The sequence below is a fragment of the Coloeus monedula genome (assembly GCF_965178545.1).
Source record: "Coloeus monedula genome assembly, chromosome: 2".
Lineage (NCBI taxonomy): Eukaryota > Metazoa > Chordata > Aves > Passeriformes > Corvidae > Coloeus > Coloeus monedula.
In genome coordinates, this window is record NC_138782.1 from 33,278,812 (window position 1) to 33,299,345 (window position 20,534).

At 37.6% G+C, this 20,534-nt stretch overlaps 1 protein-coding gene across 1 annotated transcript in view; it reads left to right on the forward strand.

Annotated features, from left to right (window-relative positions):
* KIF6 (kinesin family member 6) overlaps positions 1-20,534 on the forward strand; it is a gene marked incomplete at both ends in the record, with an annotated part of 153,620 nt that overhangs the window by 117,393 nt on the left and 15,693 nt on the right. Inside the window, one exon of the mRNA XM_082303415.1 lies at positions 9,925-9,975. Coding sequence (XP_082159541.1) covers positions 9,925-9,975 — 51 coding nt within the window. The remainder of the gene's footprint in view (positions 1-9,924; positions 9,976-20,534) is intronic.

The following is a 20,534-nucleotide window of genomic DNA, read 5'->3' on the forward strand; positions in this document are numbered from 1 at the left end:
TTTCTGCAGCACTGCTCTCCAGCCTCTCATTCCCTACTCTATACAGACAACCAGGTTTGCCGCACCCCAGGTGCAGAATCTGGCACTTTCCCTTGTTGAACTTCATCCAGCGGGTGATTGCCCATCTCTCTCATTTGTCAAGGTCTCTCTGCAGGGCCTCTCTGCCCTCAAGGGAGTCAACAGCTCATCCCAATTTAGTTTCATCAGTAAACTTAATGTTCCCTCCAGTCCTGCATCCAAGTCATGTATGTCTTTAGTATTGGATGGCCAGAGATTTTAACAGTGAAAAATCAAACCTTTAAATTTCAGAGCAGTAGACCTCACATTATTCAGAGTACTGTCCAAGAGTGATATTCCTTCCCGAGCACAGAAATAGAAATTTGTTTCTCATAGTATCTCGTGGTTCATTTACACATCTGGACAGCATTCATGCAGACTTGTAGCATAAGCATACAGACCTGTCCATACTAAAAGACAATAGTTGGCTTTTTCTAATCAAATTAGTTCCTAAATCATGTAGGACTAGTGATGTCACTACAGCTGGTTGTGAATGTTGCAGAAGGAATGCAGTCAACAGCAAATAGCTGTAATATGAAGATTTTGTCATGCACTTTATTTAAGGCTGAGGGAAGACGTCTGTTCTGAGCTGATGTTATCATTATACCAATTATATATAATCAGGTTGTGTTTTAAATTGCTGAGCAATTCAAGAAGCAGACTTAGGCTTATCCACAACAGCGAATATATGCTGTATCTTCACAGGAAGCTATTTCAGATTTTACTGGGTTGCTAATATGTGTCTGACACTCAGGAGTCACTTCTCAAAGGTCTGGTACATATATTACAAGTAAATATGCATCAAAAAATGTGTCATACACTTATTCTTACTCTGACTTGTTTCCATCACCCTGAAATGTTTATATGCATGGCCTCAAAACATGGTAGCGTATCTTATCAGCTTCAGCATAGTAAATTTTTTAAATTTATTTTATTTTTAATTTTGTGTTATATCTGTTGGATTCTTAACATCAGTCTGTCTCATCTGACCAGAAGTTACACAGCAGTATGTGCTCAATGCCAGGAAAATTCCTTGGGTAAGAACAAAATTTTAAAAGTTTCTGAAACTGAAGTATATAGTGAGCGCTGGAACTCTATATTTAATTTTATGTTGAACAGCTCTGGCCAGAAGAAATGTCACAAAATGAAACTGGACATCAAATTGTTGCATAGAAATTACAAGGCCATGAAGGTGGTATTGTAACAGAAAATAACCATGTTCATCTGAAACTTGGGTATAGTCACTCTCTGCTTAAAATATTAACTGACACCAGTGTATTATTATCAGAAAATTTGTTGGGGGTAAAATCCTTTGGTTTTGACTTTGCTTGTTTGTGCTTTTAAGAACCGTTTATTTATTTTTTATCCTTCTTAAATTTGGATATTTGAAAATGTGAAAAGGATAGGAGCTGTATACAAAGCTATTTCTCTATTTTCCTTATTCTTTCTCTTCACATTAATTTCTAGGAAATAATCAAGAGATAAGCTGCATTTAGTCATATGAGCATCCAGAGCTCTAAACTCACAGATTATGGCTCCTTATCCATATGGCATTGCTTTTCAGTCATGCTTTTTGGACCAGCTTAATATTTAATTCATGAACAAATAGATGTGATAAACAACAGAACAACAGTTTCCAGATGTGCATCATTTCTGTTTCTTTCCTAGCATATGAAGACAGATAAACAGAATATTTGTTCACTTTGGACAATACCTAAAATAGCACTCTGGCATCTAAGGTATAGCTTAAGTGAAATTTAGGTACCTAAATTCAAGAGAGCTATCCAGGATAAACAAAACCAAATAAATTCCCCCCAAAAAACTGTTGCTTTAATTCCTGAATGCAACAAACTGCCATTGCTACAGTACATCCACAAGTACTACTTTATTGACTGAGCTGCCTATCCCCTCCTCATGGAGAATCCAGACATGATGTGTCCTTCTGCTGAAGTCTCTTGGAGTGTGCTTGTTGCTATATATCCACGCTTGGCTAAAAATGTCTGGTCAGGAATAAGGACAGCCAACCTTTGGACATGAGAATAAAGGTCCAAGCATTTGTTTTTAAATTCAGAAAGCATCCAGGTTCTGATTCCCAGTTTCAAGGAGATGCTGAGCTGCAGTCCAGAGCCCTTAGTGTTTTATGCTGGTTATCCTAGATGTCCCAGTGTTGAGTATCTGGATGTTTAGGAATTTATGTGCACCAGCCACTTCCCATATTCTGCTTCCTGTGGAAAGAAGTCCTGTGCCTTTGGGTGAATGGCAGTTGTGGTACATGCTGCCATTTCCCTCATTTAGATGAATGGGACCTTTGGGAACACTTCAACAATTAAGGCCTATGTAGCCTATGACAGTCTGTACTTAGAGGAAGATAGAGGTCCAGAATGATGTCAGCAGGAAAATCAGTTTCTCTACAGTTTTGCTATTTAACCCTATCAAAGCATTCTTTTGTTCTTTAGCAGCCAGAATGTATGAAAGGGTATTAGAAAAAAAAAATTGTGCAATAAAGGATGCTGTGGAAATGCAGGCCAAACAATAAACAGTTACAGGAATGTCCTTCAATCAGAAAGTGTAAGTCATCATCTTGTGAGGAAAAAAAAGTAATCTGGCCAGAATTAACAAGAACATGAAGAAAAAAGGGAGAAGACTTAATACGGAGGTTAGAAATAAATGCACAGAAATGGATAGAGAGTTTAGAGGACTGTATATTGAGTAGCTCAAGGAATAACCAATGAACCACAAGATGATTGAGTCCAGCCTTAACCAATCACCATCTCTTCAACTAGACTATCGACTAAGTGTCATGTTCAGTTGTTTCTTGAATGCCCCCAGGGATGGTGACTCCACCACCTCCCGGACAGTCCATCCCAATACCTGAACACCTTTTCAGTGAAGAAATTCTTCCTGAGAAGTCAAGTACATTATCATCGTAGCAATGAGCAGCAGAGACTGCTATCTCATAAGCTTTCTGTCTGTAAATTTGATCATGCTTGAAGGTATTAAATGTGTCAATAAAAGCTGTTATTGTCTCAACTGAGTATGGCAAGGAAGGAAACATGCCCCAGTCAGATACTGTAAATAGCAATCTCAAAATGTGCTACCTATGATGTATCCTACATCATAGTAGGGTGTCTGGGATATTTAAACTCCAAGGAAGGAGATTATGTTGGGAAAATTGTGTATTTCCCTGTGTGTTTGGTAGTGTGCTGAGCTTAGGCTGTGGCTTGCAACTGTGAATTTGTGGAAGTTAGGATTGTGCTTCAAGTTCTGAACCTGTTGTCTTTCCTGGGGCCTCCAGCTGATGAGTTCTATTAAATCCCATTAGCTCCAAATGGTCTGGCCCATGTCTTTGCTGGCAGTTACTTTCTCCAATCTTCCCAGCTGACAAAAGAGGGTGTTGACTTGTATTTCAGACATTGTAGTTGAGTTGATAGTGTCTCAGCTTAAATTTGCTGGTATGCTTGTGCTGGTGTGCCAAACTCTGCTAGAGCAGCCAGAACATAGGCAGACATTTCCTTCTACATCCTCTGCTGTGGGGCAGTGACCTTTGACAGCAAACTTTGGGATGGAGGGAAGGGAGAGGGAAGAGGAGAATGGAGGGCCACTAAATCTTAAACCGCTGCAGAAGGCAGAAATTTGCTGCAGCAGGTTATGCTCTACAGTATGTTACCTGAGGTATTGTCATCCTTTTTTAATGGATGAGTATTTTTAATGCTGATGAGGGCTGTATTTCTTACCTGGAAAAGTACATGTGCATTCAGGGAGGCCATGAGTGCTGCAGTAGTATGCTTTCCTCCCTGATGCCACCAAGGGCTTTCTGAAAATGAGAAGCTATCAAATTACGTGGGGATTTGGCCAACCATGTATTCCAAAATAAAGCATTTCCATCAGACGTAGTGTTGAGCCAGTTTACTAATGCAGACTATGTCTCTGCACATTGTCCTAATAGAGCCAACTGACATGTTTTTGCCATTGGAGAAGGACAAAGTTTGAAAAGAAAATTGAGAATTTGTCCCAAATATTTCTCTGGGTCAGAGAAAGGCTGAATGGTTTATTTGCTCTTAGTGCTGCAAGATTTTGCAGTAGAACAGAATATTTTTTTTATTCCATTACTTTTCTTGTCAGATACTTTTTTTTTCATAGACTGTGTTCTTATATAATTTTATCACCAGATTTTAAAAAAATATTCTAACACATCTGGTAAGATTTTCTACATCTGTTAGATCTTCTCAATTTGAGAAATTGTTCCATTTGAATATCTACACTTGGGTTCAATGTCTCCTACTTGCAGGAATACCTTGTAAGCTGTTACAACTCTAACCTCAAGCTCAGTTAAAAATAGATCTGTACAAGGCTCATGGAAGTTATCTGATTGCTCCCCTCTTTGTCTCTGAGTGATTATTTGCTGAACATACATCTTTAATTTCTGCTCATTCAGCAGGACTTCTTATCTGATTCAAGTGGGTGCATGCAACTTCATGAATCAGATTGGATAGATCGAGAGTCTTGAGTTGGTCTTCATAGTTGGGTGGTAGCTGGGTCCGACTGCAAATATAGGGGCATTGCATTACAAACAAAAGCCCCACTTATTTCCTGTCATAGTTTAAGCCCAGCTGGCAAAAAAGCACCACACAGCCACTTGCTTGCTCCCCTCTGGTGGGACTGGGGAAAGAATCAGAAAGGTAAACGTAAGAAAACTCATAGGTCGTTATAAAGATAATTTAATGGGTAAAGCAAAACCTGTGTGTGCAAGCAAAGCAAAATAAGGAATTCCTTCACTCCCTGTCAACAGCCATGTGTTCAGCCATCTCCAGGAAAGCAGGGTTCCTTCACTCCTAATAGTGACTTGGGAAGACAAATACCATCATTCCAAATGGCTCTGCTTCATTCTTGTTTTCCCTAGCCTTTTTTAACTAAACATGATGCCACATGGTGTGGAATATCCCTTTGGTCCACTGGGGTCAGCTGTCCCAGCTGAATTCCATCACAGCTTCTTGTGCACCCCCAGCCTATAGACTGGCGTGGCAGTGTGAGAAACAGAAAAAAAAAGAAACATCTAATACCACATAGCATGATTAGGGACCCAAAATGCCCTGGAGTGTGAATTCCAGGAATCAGATGCCCTGAATGCATAAGAGGATGTTCTGCTAGATATTTTATGTAACACCAAAAATGATTTAACAATGAAGAAAGTAAAACATACAGCATCCTATTTGAGGTGTGAAGGTTTCAGGATCTCCATGATGAAAGGATGTATTAAGATACATGCAGGCTTGGAAAATGTAAAATAATAGAGAAATACTAAAAAATAACAAGAGATGAGAAATCATTGACAAAGGCTTTAGCCTGTCAGTGCTTGAGTTAGCAGTTTTTGAAACCTTATAATAGTATTATACTGAGAATCTAATAAAACATAAGAGAAGTTTTAAAACCTGTAACATGGACCCAAACAAAACACAACCACTTTTTTAAATTAGTGGGTTTTTATTTGTAACATATTCACTTTTGTATTGTCCTGAAGCATATGCTTCAGGTCAAAGCATTCATTGTCTGTAATACGTTGGAAGATAATTTCAGATCCTTGAAACAGTCTGGAACAACGCAAAGACAAGAAGTTGAAGGACAGCCATGTTATTCAAGTTATGTATTCTGTCATATTTAGTCACCATATGGGATACTTTCCTCTGCTTTACATCACTCTTAATTAGATTTCTCTATTCTATTTTGTCTTCTCCATCTCTCTCCTTGCTTTTGTCTCCTGTCACAAAGCCGAATTCTGTGTTACCAGTTCATCTCTTTTCCATATCTCAGGATGGCACATGTGTCCAGAAATGCAGGCCAAAACCAACAGATTTATCACAGCCTAATGACAGCTGGCTGCATGCTGAGTGAATTCTTAAATTCCCCAAAACTACTTTTCTTGCCAAAACATGTGGAGTTGCAGCAGTCAACATTTTATTGGGACCGTTATCTCCAAATGAAGAATGACTCTGCTGGAAAAAATTATTTGGTATCAGCTATAGACCTATTTTTAGTTTCTTTTTTGGTGAAACTTCAGAAAACATAATTAGCCATATGTTGAGAGATGTTCTCCACATCTTAAATTCAATTTTTGCAAACCACATTTAAGACCTACCTTGTCCACAGCTTTACACTGTTGGACTCAGAAGACATGGTGGAGTTTTTTATGAGAATGTGATTCCTCATATTTCTTTGGGTAAATATTTGTGTTTATGAAGATTGTAGAACTGGCAGTACTTAAGACTAAAATCTTCCTTTTGTTTATATGGGAAGATCTGTGCAGGCAACAGTACTGGAATCATCCCCTACTTCTGTCACTTACGAACTTCAGGCCTAGCATTGGGGCAATGGTGTTCTCAGAAGCAGAAAAGAAGAGCAGGTCAGAAACATTCATTCTCCCCCACAAGTATTTATAGTGAAAACAAAACAAGATTATTTTAATCAAAAACATACACATAAAATCTTAAGGGTTTGTCAAAAATAAGAGCTTCTACGTGAAAACAATTTTTTTCCCAAATGAAATCTAAACAAACTGTCCAATTTCAAATTGGATTAAAACAAAATGAAAGATTAAATCATATCTGGCTGGCTAAGTCTTGGTATGGAATTATAGTCAGGTGCCTCATGATACCACCATGTCCCCTGAATCAGAATTCATATTTGGCCTACTTTTCCCATAATACAATTTCAGTTTCTCCTCAGGAAGTTTTCTGGGAAATGAAGTTCAGTTTCTGCTGCCCTGAAAAGGCAGTTTGGACTATGTGAATTGAATAAATGTCACCTTTCTATTTTTATTTAAAGAAGAAAAAGAAAACTCTTTTTCTAGAAGAATGGTAAGGATGAAGTTTTATTTTTCTAGCCGATGGAGAAGTTTTCTTTGGTTCCTCTCTGATTACATGTTGTCTGATTCAAACTTCTCATTCTTTCACAAAGCTGCCAATAGAAGAAGTTTTCTTGCAACATTATGGTCCATGTCATGGATGGTGCAGAAGTGTACAAAGGGAGAGAGGAACATTTGGGACAGTTTCTGACAATGGTCTGACAAAGCTTGCAGTACAAGTAGAACTTCTGCAGCCTCTGTGGTTTCTATCCCAGCTGCGCTCAGAGTAAATTCTACCTAATTGATAGTCAAGCCTCTTGGCTATAATCATTTAAAACCCAGTCTCAGTGTTCTTGTGTTTGCACGTATTTGTATTGATTGCAAGCTGTTGTCTATCTATTTGATCTTACTCTCATTGACTTGTTTGGCCTGCTTTTTTTCGGTTGACCTCATTGCGACTTGAAATGCAAAATATTTAGATTGCTGATGATCTGTTCCTAGCAAGGTTAAAGAAGGAGAAATAACACTATGTATTGACAGGATTGAGAACTGTATGTCACCTTTATTTTCGGGTGGCTCTTGATGAACAGCCTGTTGTTATTTCTAGAACCATTTTTTTCAAATGAGAGTGGCAGTTGCCTTTTGCAGCTCACAGTGCTTACGAAAGAGAGTTTCTGAGCCCTTACACAAAGATAAATGTATAGATAGTTTCTGAGGCATCTCTGTTAATGGTAATCCATTGAGATGAGTTTCAAGACTACTACAAATTGCTTCATTACTGTCTCATGGCTCAATATTGAGTGAGTAACATCACACCGTGTGACACAGTGAGATAGAATTTAAGAATCTAAATAGTCAGAATAGCAAAAAGCAATCTGAGGAAAAAGTAGCATGTTTAATCACATTTCATTGAGTTTTGAAATCAACTGAGTTGCTTTATAGAGCTTTGCAAGCACAAATAGCATGAATGTTGATCATTCAACTGGGCTTTTATTGGTAAAATTTAGTAATCAAGGGGGTTTTTTCTATAGTTACAGGAATCAGCTTATTTAACTGAATGTGGTTTTTTGGTCGAGTGTTAGTACAGCTGAGATGGAGGATTTATTTGGTTTTTTAGCAGGGTTAGATGAAGTTAGTTATTTCACTTAACCTGTTTCTCAGTAGCTGAAGGTTTTTCCTAATTTTACAGATAACTTTAATTACAGAAAAATTAATTGGTTTAATTAAAAATAATTAAAAATAATAAAACTTCCTCTGCAGAAAAATACAACTCTATGCCTATTTTATAGTCAAGGAGTAAGTAGGGTGTTTTCTTTTGTTTGCTTTCTATAAACATTCAAAACAACAAAACTTGACTGTTATACTGTAATGTATTGCAAATAATACATTTACTACAATGCTACTAAATGCTTAACAAGTATTCTCATAATTTCCAAAGAAATTTAATTTGTTATGGTTCTTTTGTGCTCACAGAACAATCTAATTCTCATGACCTGTGAATTTAAATGTTTTTTTATATTCTCTAGTTAAGTATTTGCCAACTTTTAATGACTTAATTTGCTTTTGATTAGCTTACTCTGTAAGACTTCAGTTGTAAGCAAAATTATATTCTTAATTCAAAATGCATGCTAATATGATATAGATAATCACAGGTCTGGGGGAAAAAAAGGTGAATCCAGCATGGATTTTTTTTCTTTCCCTGGTATCCAGACTTACAGCTTAGTAAAGATTATGAACAAGTCTCTGCTTAGAAATTGTTTTAATTTGAAAACTTGAGAGGCATAATCCCATCCCTCTTCAGAATACACAGACTTCTGAAATTGCATATTTAGAGTTATGTTTTTCCTTTATTGGTTCCATTAATATCTATGAATAATGGCTTCCCATGTGGTAATCTATTGTTTGGAATAATTGGGAAACTGGCCCATTGTCATAGATCAGGGAGGAAATTGATAAAAGAAGGATAAAAGTGAATTATATGAGGCATGGGAGCCTAACTAGGAATGTCGAGATAATGGAATTGGTTAATTTTTGATTGAAAACCAATGGCATCTACACAGTGAGTCCAGTTGCCGTGATTTAGGAATGTTACTCCCCAACTCAGTACCCCCATCAAGACTCTTCAGACCACACACTGCCCTCTCTCACTGCCCCATTCTCCCCTCCCCTTCCCAGCTATGGTGGGATGGAGAGGACTGTTGGAGGTAAAGGCAAAGATCACAGGTCGAGATAACAGTTTACTGGAAACAGCAGTGAGATGAGAAAACAAACAATAATAGCAACCATGCTAATGACAGAGAGTAGAGGAAAATAAGCCATTCACATGGAAAACCTCCCCAGTATTAGACAATACAGGATGGCTCCCTCTGCCACCTTTACTCGACCCTTCTCACCAGAAGAGTGTCCCCTTCCCCTGCCCCCAGCAATGATGTGAGGTGGTACAGAATAACCTCATGGTCCTTGCCATGTCCTCTCCCAGCAACTGAAAAAATTCACCCTGGCCAGAACCAGGACAGTAGTAGAACTTGCAGAAGCTATAGTACATGGGATACTTAAAACTAAGGAGGACAGACAGGAAAAATGGTCGGTGGGAAATTAGTTTTTCACTGGCAAAGGAGTGGACTAGTGACCTACTATCTCATAAGCACCTTTAAGTATTTCGAACAAATACTTGGAATTCTGTGTATCTTCTGGTCCCACTTGGACTTCTTCTGTGTCTAGCAGCAGGAGATCATTATCCTGTGAAAGTGCTTGACAGTAAATGCTTCATTTTCAGTTTTTCTTACCAGACAAATCTCAGTATATGTAGAGTATATGTAAATCTCACTATGTGTAGAGTCACATTGTGCCTACTTGTTTACTGCCAGTAGAGAGGAGAGAACTCAGAAATCTACTTCTCCTTTGGACCACAAAAAACCCCTAAAATTGGCCAGCAGCACAGGGAGTTGCAAATGATGGGAAATAGGCAATGACTTCATTGATTTTTGACATTCTGAATTCTAATTATTTACATTTTGTGTCTTTTACAGACCATCTGAAAGGGAAGATGATCCAGAGGCAGATTCAGAGAGCAGCTCTCGGTAAGAGCATAACATTTCAGATACAATAGGATACAACAGGGGCAATGAGCTCTCCTGGGGCTGAATCTGCTTGGGAGGCAGGTTGTAATTCCTATGACAGTTTTTTGCCACTGTATTTCTAAAATGGTCCATGCCCCAAAGAACATGGACTGTGTGAACTTTGCCTGAAAATTGACTCAAATGGCATCTGATTTTATGTGTGGTGAGAAAAATAATACACAATTCTTACAGATCTGGGGGTGTGGTTTCTGATGAGTCTAATCTGAATTCCCATTAACAGACATTGATTTGTCCTGAGGCTGAGCTAGTAGCCATGTTGCCACAATCTAACATTCTTCTTAATTTTTCTCATTCCAAGGGAGACTGAAGGCATATACAGCTCATTTGTCTCACGTCTAGTTATTGAAGTTGAGAAGTTATTTCTTACAGTTTCTGTTGACACTGTAAAGCTAAAAGTGTCTGTGCAAGTTGTTCACATAAGTGTAAAGTCATCCAAATTTGGTTTACGATGCTTTCAGCTGACTCCACTGACTTTGTACTGAAATGGCCTAGGAGTGTTCATAAGATAATTCCACTATTGGGACAGTAAATTTCAGCCAAAATTTGACGGAAAACTGCTGGGGCAATCATAGTTTAGATCCCCCCTTCATTTAGATCCATAAAAGAATCCCAAAATGTGCCTTCATGGACCTACTTCACATAAAAGATGGAGCTAACTCAGACCAGATTGCAGCTGATATGTGTATTTCTATGTATACATAACACAGAGAACAGTTGTCTCTTAATGAGAGAGAGAAAATTTGGGGACTATCTTTTCTTCTAAAAGTCAGGCAAGTAAGTTACTGCAGAATAACAAAACAGTTTCTCTTTCTAATTTACCCATGCATCTCAAGCTTTGCTGATGATTTTATTGTTTCATACCTTTATCATTTTTTATTTTGATTTAAAAATGAGCACTAAAAATAATTTTGTCCATGTCAGTAAAGCCCAGGAATCAAACTCAGTTGATTTTTATCGGTGTGAGAAGGGCAAGTGAAGGACTTGCCGATCTCATCTTCCTGTTATCCAGTGACAGGACACATGTGAAAGGTTCCAAGCTGCATTAGGGAAGGTTCAGACTTGACATTAGGAAAAGTTGCTTTACCAAGAGCAAGCTTCCTAGACTGGTGATCAGTGCCCCATACCTGACTGTTTGGAAAGCATTTGAACACCCTGGTTTAATATGCTTTCACTTTTGGTCAGCCCTGAAGAAGACTAGATGATTGTTGTGAGTCTTGTCCAACTCCTCCCATCCCCTGCCCTCTCCTCTCCTCCTCTGAAGTTCAATCTAAAGGTGCTATCCTCAGAATAACATGGAGTGTTTTCTTTCATTCACTTCAGGTTTGAATACCATGTATTTAGTAATTTTTTTGCCACTCTTACAAATTACATCAAGATGAATCATAGAGGTGCTGTTTATGAGAATTCTTTATTCAATCTTTTGAAAAATGAACTAATATATTCTGAATGTGTGTTTCAATCTGAATGATAATATCTGGTCTTGTACACTGACTTTTTTACTACATAGAAAAATTGTGTTTCAAATGCTGTTTTCGATAACTAAGCTGTTTTTCATAACATAGGTAAGTAAGATTTTTTCATGTCCTTAGGAAATGCCATAGAAGTGACTTTACCAGCTATACATTCATAGTGTGAATATTCTGTTAGTATTTCTCCTCACAGCAGGCAACCCATGTGTTTTTGCCTTTTGTTTTGAGCATTGCTCTCTGTGTATTCTCACTAAGTCTGGACCGCACAAAGTATTTTCCAGTATTTACATTATTTTTTTAAATACTCTGGATATTTAGACTTAATATTTATTCTATGAGTTGGGGAATATTATTTGCCTGCCTGCCCTTCTGAATGAATGTTCTTTCAAAGAGTAACAGGTGTCAAGTCTCCCAGGAACTTCCTGATGATCAGAATGTCATCAAGATATTTTTAAATGAAAACTGCATGGTTAAAAGTCTAATTAAGAGTCTGTTGAAATCCCAACATGAAATAAAACACACCATTGTTTCAACTAAAAACCAAGTTAACATCTTCCAGCTGCCTTTTTTTTCCCCTTAACTTAAAGCATTTTATGGTTAAAACCCTTCAAGAAACTATTCTGGTCAGATCTTAAAGTGCAGATCTGTTTCCCTTACGGCTGTACTTAAGATGTGGATTTCTTTTTGAAGGAAAACACCACTACTTAGCCCATTGCTCTTAGCGATCTCTTTTAAAACACCATATGCTGGGAGTTAAAAAAGGACATAAATGGATGGGAGGTATCATCAGAGACAAGGGACGCTCAAAGTTTGTCAGCACACCACCAGAAACATTGAATACTTTATGTAAATTTGCAAGGATTCATCTCAGTGTGCCTTTCATCTTTATTAGCTGCAAAAAATACCTTATTATGTAAATAAATTATTTTAGTTATCTGGATTGAGATCTTCCAGGATAATACATTTAACTGCATTTTTGGGCAGGATTCAAAGTTCCTTTTGCATGCCTAATTGCACTTTGAGGCAGTATTTAAAATGAAATAATGTGCACACTGCTTAAGTATTGACAGCAAAAACACTCTGTCACAAACTGGGTGGAAAAGATGGGGGAAAAGAGTGGAAAGAAAACCTTTTCCTGGGGTTTGCAGTGTTGTGGAAGAAAAGTTGGTGTTTTATTTGATTCTAGTGAAGCATTGTCTTATGATGCTTTAAAGTAGTATTTCTGTAAAATGTAGAGCCTGATGGCAAAACCTTTCTGCTTCTGAGGAGGTTTGTTGGGAGTAAATTGCTGTCCAACTCCATTGTCCCTGTAGAGCTACTTGAAATGAAAAAAATAGGAGAAATGTGGGTCTTTGTAAGGAATTTGCATCCTTTGTACAGATTTCAGTATTAAGGAACAGTTTTATCAATATTTTATTAAAAAAATCCCAACCAAACCAAACAAAAATCGCTTGTTTTTTCAGGTTTTACAACTTGAATTTTAGAAATAAGATGCTGTATTTCTGATGTTATTCAAAGAGCTGTTTCTGAGTTCTTTGTTAAGCAAAATTCCCTTGAAAAAGGTGATTCCTCATGAAAAATAAAATTAAGAGGTGTGTCAGAAACAATAGATATGTTTGAGTCCCTGAAAATGCATACCAGCATTTGACTTAGTGTGGCAGATGCCTAAGAGCAAAGGTTTTGGCATGTTATTTTTATATTTGGATTTGTAATGCATATTTGTTTCAATAAAAAATAGGGATATTTTTCCTTTTTTTTTTTCCTCTGCAGCTTTGCCTGTACCATCTTTTCCTACATTTTCAAAGCTAGATGCCTGTTCTGAAAATATTAGTATCAGTCTATGCCCTTCTTTTTTCTCTGCTCTGTGTTTCTTTAGAGCAGGTTTCATTCTGCTTGCTTACCTTTCCTTGACTAGAAGTGAAAGAACATGATCAACACAGAGTACAGCAGGGACAGACAGTGCTGTATAATGAATGCATCAGGGTACTCCTGCAGGAGTATTCCAGCCAGTTTTAGGAAAAGATTTCAAGCAGTGGTTCTTCCAATGCTTGTGATGCTGTCACTACCACATATCTGATACCTGACAGGATGCAAATATGTTGTCCAATACATTTCTGCGTATCAGAAGAGTTAAAATGGAGAACTGCTGTTCCCAGTTGTCCAGAGTGTTAAATCTCAGAATCACAGAATGATTTGGGTTGGAAAGGAGGTTTAATGATCATCCAGTTCAATCCTCCGGCCGTGGGGAGGGACATCTTTCTCTATATGAGGTTGCTCAAAGTTCCATCCAATTCCTGTCCTTGAACCCTTCCAATGTGGCTCATGCCACTAGAAATGCTGGTCCACCACGGTTTGTACCTGCTCTGGATATAAGGTGGGTTCAGGAAGTGTATGGTAGTCCTCTCTGCAGCCATTGCATCCTCTTACAGACATATATAACATTAATTAGTCTAATAATTATAATTGTCTTGAGCTCATCTGCTGTGATCTGTGTGAATGGAAAGCACATAGCACTTCCAAACTGCTGGTTTGCATCAGAGTTAATCTATTATTTAAATAAATCCATATTTAAAAAAATGGGCTTGGTTTCTTTCACCGCTTTACAAACCAGAACTGAGATGACATTTAACTTTTTTCATATGAAGCAGAAGAGTCTTGATCTGTACTAATGCCATGAAATGAAGAGACACACGTGTTTTCAATCACAAAATGACAGAAGCTGAGGAAACTGGCAGTTTGTGTTTTCCCACACAAATCCAGCATAGTCCATGGAGAGTAATAGATGGCCTGTTTTAAGACTATCATTCTTGGTGCTGAAAAATGGTATCTTATGTATGGGCTAAATAAAGCACTTCAGAGAAATAATATGAAGTCCATAATTTCAAGGAGTTTTGTTTTGGTTTTTTTTTTGTTGTTGTTGTTGTTGTTGTTGTTGTTGTTTTTGGGGTTTTTTTTTTTTGTTTTGTTTTGGTTTTTTTTGGTTTTTTTTTTTTTTTGGTTGGTTGGTTGCATTTTTTTTTGTTTGGTTGGGGTTTTTTCTCGCAAGAGATAAGGCAACATGTCCCCAGTGCTACCAGGCATCCAAGGGCTAAAATATGCTAAACAGCAGTGTAGTCAGTTTGCAGTAGCCTCAGAATAAGGGAAAGATTTCTCTTAGGAATTCAAAATTTTGATATTCACAATGTTTCTGTGAGCTATGTTCTTCTATGCATTTGTGCTTGAAATGTCAAGCAACAGTGGTGTTTCTGTAAAAGTTCTTGTGCATGCAGCATACTGATTTTATTCCTAGGGTGACCTCTAGTGGCATCAGGGCCGTTTTCCTTAGGGATGAGTTTAATTCCTTTAGTCTATTTCAAAGGAAATAGGAATTCTGAGTGCCAGAAAGCTGTTAAGATTGTGCTTGCTAAAAAGGATGTTGATTTTTCATTGTTTCTAAGACAAAGATACCAATAGCACAACCGGATGAAAATTCAAAACCAGTACCTCTTTGCCTTTTTAAAAGAGTTTTACTCTGCCAAAATAGAGATACTTTTGAATTTGCTTTGTACAATTATTGTAACATATTAGGTACTTTTAGAAATATTTACCAAATAAGTTTTTAAGTTTTTGAAACAGTTAAGGACGATTAATTTTGAAAACATATATATGTAGTTGTGTAGGACATTGCAAGTTATTAGACTACATCCTGTGGTAACTGTGAAGTCACACACCATAAAAAACTTACTCTCTTGGTTTTGAATACTATTTTGTGCTTCAAGTCAGCATAGATTATGGCTGAAACTACAAGCTCTTGAAGAGCTTTTTTTTATTTTTGTGTCTCCCAAGTTGTTCTGTGAAGATGATCACAATCGGAAAAAAGCCATGGATTCAAAGCAGCAGCTGGACAAGCTGCAATGATTCCCTTGCCACAGTACTTGAGGTTTCTTCTTATGTAATATGTTTTGGGATTTTCCCAGTATTACATAGGAATTAAGTTTAAAACTGTAGGAGTATGTTCTAATAAGAAGACACTTCTTACACCTGTCCCTTCAGGCCTCAAACAGACCTTTCTTTCCACAGGTTTCTCTTCAGTCCTTCTAGGGCATTTTATAGGGGGTTTTTTTTGCCGTATTTTTTCTACTACTCCTTTTAGCAGGTTTTACTATGTGCAGTGTTAAAATCTAGGGTTAGGCATGAGTCTCCCCTTTCAGTTTGTCTTCAAGAAAGGGAATACTGATATTTACTGGAAGTCTTTGCAAATATGCCCTCCTGAACTGTCAGAGAAAATTCCGAGATTACTTGTGCATTCCTATTAAGCTTCCCATATGACCCACTCTAATTCAGATATCAGATCTCAGAAAAGAGCAAAGACATTTTTGGATCAAGTGATATTTTTATTAGGAGTCATGAACTTGTAGCGCAGCTACCCAGTACTCAGTTCTATTGACACTGACTTCGGCATTTCACTGTTGTTGGAACAGCTTGCAGTCTCTGTAAGCTTTCTTGCAGTAAGTATTTCTTCTGAAATACTGAAAAGTTCAGTGTGAGTTGCATTATTATTTAGGAACTCCTTCTAGTGTCTAAGAAGTGAGCAAGACAGAATGTGGAGATGAAGTTTTCAATTCTCTAGTTTGATTCTTAAATTAAGATACTAAGATTCTGTGGGGGTAGTTACACATTGAAAAAGTCACCAAAGAAGTTTGCAGGATGTCTGTTCATGGAGTTTTCGTGCTATGTCTGGACATAATCTGGTTCAGTTTTCACCCAACCTTGAGCAGTTTGAACCACACAGGCTCCCAAGATCCCTTCCGACCGGAATGATTCTGTGATTCTAAAACAGGACTTGAGGCGGAGTCAAACAAAAAATAAATCTGGTTCTATGCACACAGGCTACAGATTCTAGGCCTAAGCTTGTTTGCTCAGCTTCAGTATATCTTTGAGTACCTCTCTCTTTTGGCTCTAAAAGGTTGGTAGAAAGTTTAACAAAGAATAATATGGAGTTTAAGGCTCTGTAGCTTCTTTTTACTGGCCGTGTCCAGTGGGTGTGTTGGGCAGCTTGACTAGTTCTGTTTCAATCAAGCTTTCCTCCATGAAAGCTCTCTGTAATAAACAAAAATTTGGTAATCTAATGAACTGTAAACAACAAATGGAGCTCTTCCACATCTGTGTTTCTGTGAGTTTTTCAAGGTCAGGCCTAGAATAGCAATTTCTATATAGCTGACTATGTAAAGGACAGAACAAGAATGAGAAATACCATGGTGAGTGTGATATCCAGCATTTCAGAACAACCTGCAGGTCTGGTGAAAAACTTCTGCCATTTTATTTTTTGCTGAAATAGCTAAAGGAAATTAATTCATTCCTTCTTTGCTGAAAAATGTTTGCATATTTGAGACCAAAATAAATAATGACTTGGAACAAGTAGCTAATAATATCCCACAAATGTGCAGAGGTTTGATATAACTTCTCCAGATAAGAATCTTGTCGATAAGTTGTAATTGTTTCTGGATATGTCAGGATTGTCTCTTCTCGGTATACAGTACACTGTAGTTCAGCCAACAGCTGCCAGAACATCAAGCCCAGTGTCCTTTCCTTCACAGGTCATAGGAAAGAACTGAAATATGAGAACTCCCCAAATAGTTCTGTATTTTTTGTACCTTCTTGAGCTGGTGGCCCAGCACAGACAGCCCAGCTGTTCTGCAGCTGCAGCCAGCAGGTATGTGCATGGGAGGACCAGCGAAAGCATGGCACCCCATGTGGGATATGAGTGTGACCAGCAGGGATAGGGGGTCCCAAAACCATAATCTGGTCCTTACAACTGCTCAAGTTGCACATGGCCCTAATCTAACACATGTGCCAGATCTCTGAACAACATCAAAATGAATCTTCTCAAAGAATGACATTCCTGGTGACATGAAATCCTATAGTTGTGGTTTCAGAAATTTTCTGGAAAACTCATACATCATACCAACATTTAAAAAAGCATTTAAGAAACTGTTTTAGAGGATGAGTGGAGTAGCCATGTGGGAGAATGGAAACAAAACTTTCTGTAGTACTTTTGTCTTTACTGTACACCTAACTGAGGTGGGTTCTTAGTACATCTCTCTTCTATTTGCATAGAAAAAACCCATCAGATCTGTGATAGAGGAGCTTCAACCCAACACCTTTTGTCTTATTTGAGCCAAGAGTTAACCTAAGTAATTGATAGTGCAACCCCATGCTCATAATATATTGATTTCACCAATAATGGTGTGTCTTTCCTTTGTGCTTTCCATCTCCTCTACTTGTCTCTTGCAGATGAAAGGACTTTTACTAATACCCTATAGCAGAAAGATCAACGTTTTTCAGACTGGTACTTCCATGTACATTTGTTTGGTTAGTGTTCACTTCTTGAATCAATGTCAAAACCTTGTTTATTGTCTAACTTGAAGCTACACATCAGTTTCATGGCCCATCTATACCTGTACACAGCTGAAACAGAAGCAGTTAAGGATAAGCATGTATTTTTCCTTAATATTCTTTCGAATGACATTGCTATAAATTTAGTGTACAGTCCAGAATAAATGCTTCTGTGCATTGTCATGAACGTTGGTACTGACAACCACAGACAGTCCTATGCAGAATGCAGGTAATACACCTCTTATTTTTAGAAACCACTAGGCCTATTGAATTGATCCCACAGCTGCTGTGCGCATTACATTCCTAAATGTGATCTGCAAGCACAGACTTTACTGCCCATGCCCGTGTATGTTGTTCATGCACAGTAATCTGTGACATTTATGCACCTTTAGCACCCTTAGGTATGTCTTATTCTTAGGAAAGTTGTGCTATATTATTCTCAGTCAAGTCCTTCTCTTGACCAGGCATTACTTTACAAAAGTTGTGGTGGTTATTGAACTGCAATCTGGATATTGGTGGTGGTATACTCCTAATGTCTCACGTTTGTCATAAGCAACAGACTTCAGAAGAATTTTCCATCCTTTTCTTTCAAGAAGAGCATGAAAAAGCTTAGAAAAGAGATTTGATTTTTTTTTCCATGGAAGCCCTTGGGTTTTGTAGAAATGAATGCTTACAAAGCCTCAAAGCTTATGCATGACAAACCACACCCCTTCTTGGGAGGCAGGAAAAGATCATTCAAACATATCAGGTATGATTTTATCTAATATTATGAACAAGATAAATGATGCAACAGTAATCTCATGTAATCAAATGGTAAAAAGTATTTATTAAGTGTAGGCAAGAATCTGAGTTAGTAGGGGGTTCCTGGCTAAGACCCAGCTATATTATTGTTCCACTAGATTAACTGGCATGTATGGAACTTATTAAACTTGAAGCATTGGGTTTTGGTTTGGTTTTTTTTTTTCCCCCCCAGTATATTTTACTTGTATATTTGGAAAGCAACAGAGAATTTTTAGCCATGATGGTTTCAGAAGCTTGCATGGCTTAAGTGCAGCTGACATGGAGGTAACGCCTTCTGTTTTGTATGCCATCTATTTTCAGGAAGGAAAGTATAGATGACTAGTTTCAAAGAAGAAACTTGAGGGAATTGAAGTGTGAGTCTGTATTTAGGCAAAACAGCTCACTGAGATGGGAAAAATAGCTCTACTTTCCAGGTGTACATTGGAAGTTAGTTTGAGCCAGTATTGAGCCAGTAAAACAATAAGCAATGCAATGTTACAAAAAACAAAACAAAAAAAAACAACAACAAAAAAGGCAACATAGCAATGGACTCTTTTATTAAATTCAGGGATTAAAATAAAAATCAAAATCAACAAAATACACATGCCCTTAATCCCCTGTGCATCCATTACATTAACTGGTAAAATGATGAAAATAAGACAGTTTGTTTCAATGTATTCTATGACAAACTGGCTGAAATTTTTAAAAAATCTATTAAATTAGGGTTAAGTAAATTGCTCTAAAACCCACAATATAAACTCATCCAGACATTAGGATATTTCCATCTTCCCCTGAGTTACATTGTGCCTGCTCATGTTTGCTTTTGTATAAGGTACATATATGGTACCCAGTGACAAACATACACTGACATGGCCCAGGGGAAGCATAATGAAGAAAAAGAGGAGAATTACTTGTAAGATTATCTTGAATAATGATAGATGGGTAGTTCTTTAAAAAAAAAAAAAAGTTACAACATATGTTCCAGTTTGAAAGCACTAAAGCTCAAGTTTGCCAAAAGCTGCAAAGCTGATAAATAAAGCAGTAAATATGTGAATGGGATACTGAAGTCAGTTCTAACTTTGGTTACTTCAAAAGACTATAAATTTAACCAGATAAACACAAGACTATCCAGTGAAAAAAATGAAAATATTTGACTGCAAAAGTACAGCTGGAGGGCAGGGCACAATGTTATTTGAGGCACAAGACAATAAATCCCTAGGAGTTTGACTTCCAGGATACACTCAGGTTGAGAAATATATAAGCACCCCAGAGAGTATAAAGTTCAGGGTCACAGAGAGTTTCTTGCAGAATTTTCTGACGGTAGACAAGAATCTGCCAGAGTATTTCAGGTTGTTGCCAGCTTGCAGTAAACTACAGTGATAACACTTGGTATCTCATGCTAGAAATAGTGTGTTTCATCCATGCTTTCCACACGGCTTTGAAATAGTGATCCAGTTAGCAGGTGCTACAATTTCTCTCTGGTACTGTGTGATTTGACATGTAGACTGTTGTAAAATTTACTACTTCCTGTACTCCAAAACTGGCCCTTTCATTAGAATAAAATAATTATATCTTGAAATGCTTCTTACAATCTTCTTTATGGGCAAAAAAGCACCAAAAATTACAAACTTTTGTCATGTGAACTGTCAACTCATGCAGAGGTCACCTTCGTCTCTAAGCAGGCAGCTGGTATCAATTGTATCCTGTGCCTCCCTTCACCAAATGGGTTGTATATGAAGATGAAGCAAAAACAGTTAACCTGAAAGTAAGCATAGAATTTGCTGGATATTTCCCTACCCAGTGTAGCACTGTCAGTCTCTTCTTTCTATCTTGTGACTCAGTACTCTTAAAAAAGACTTCACAATTTAGGATTCA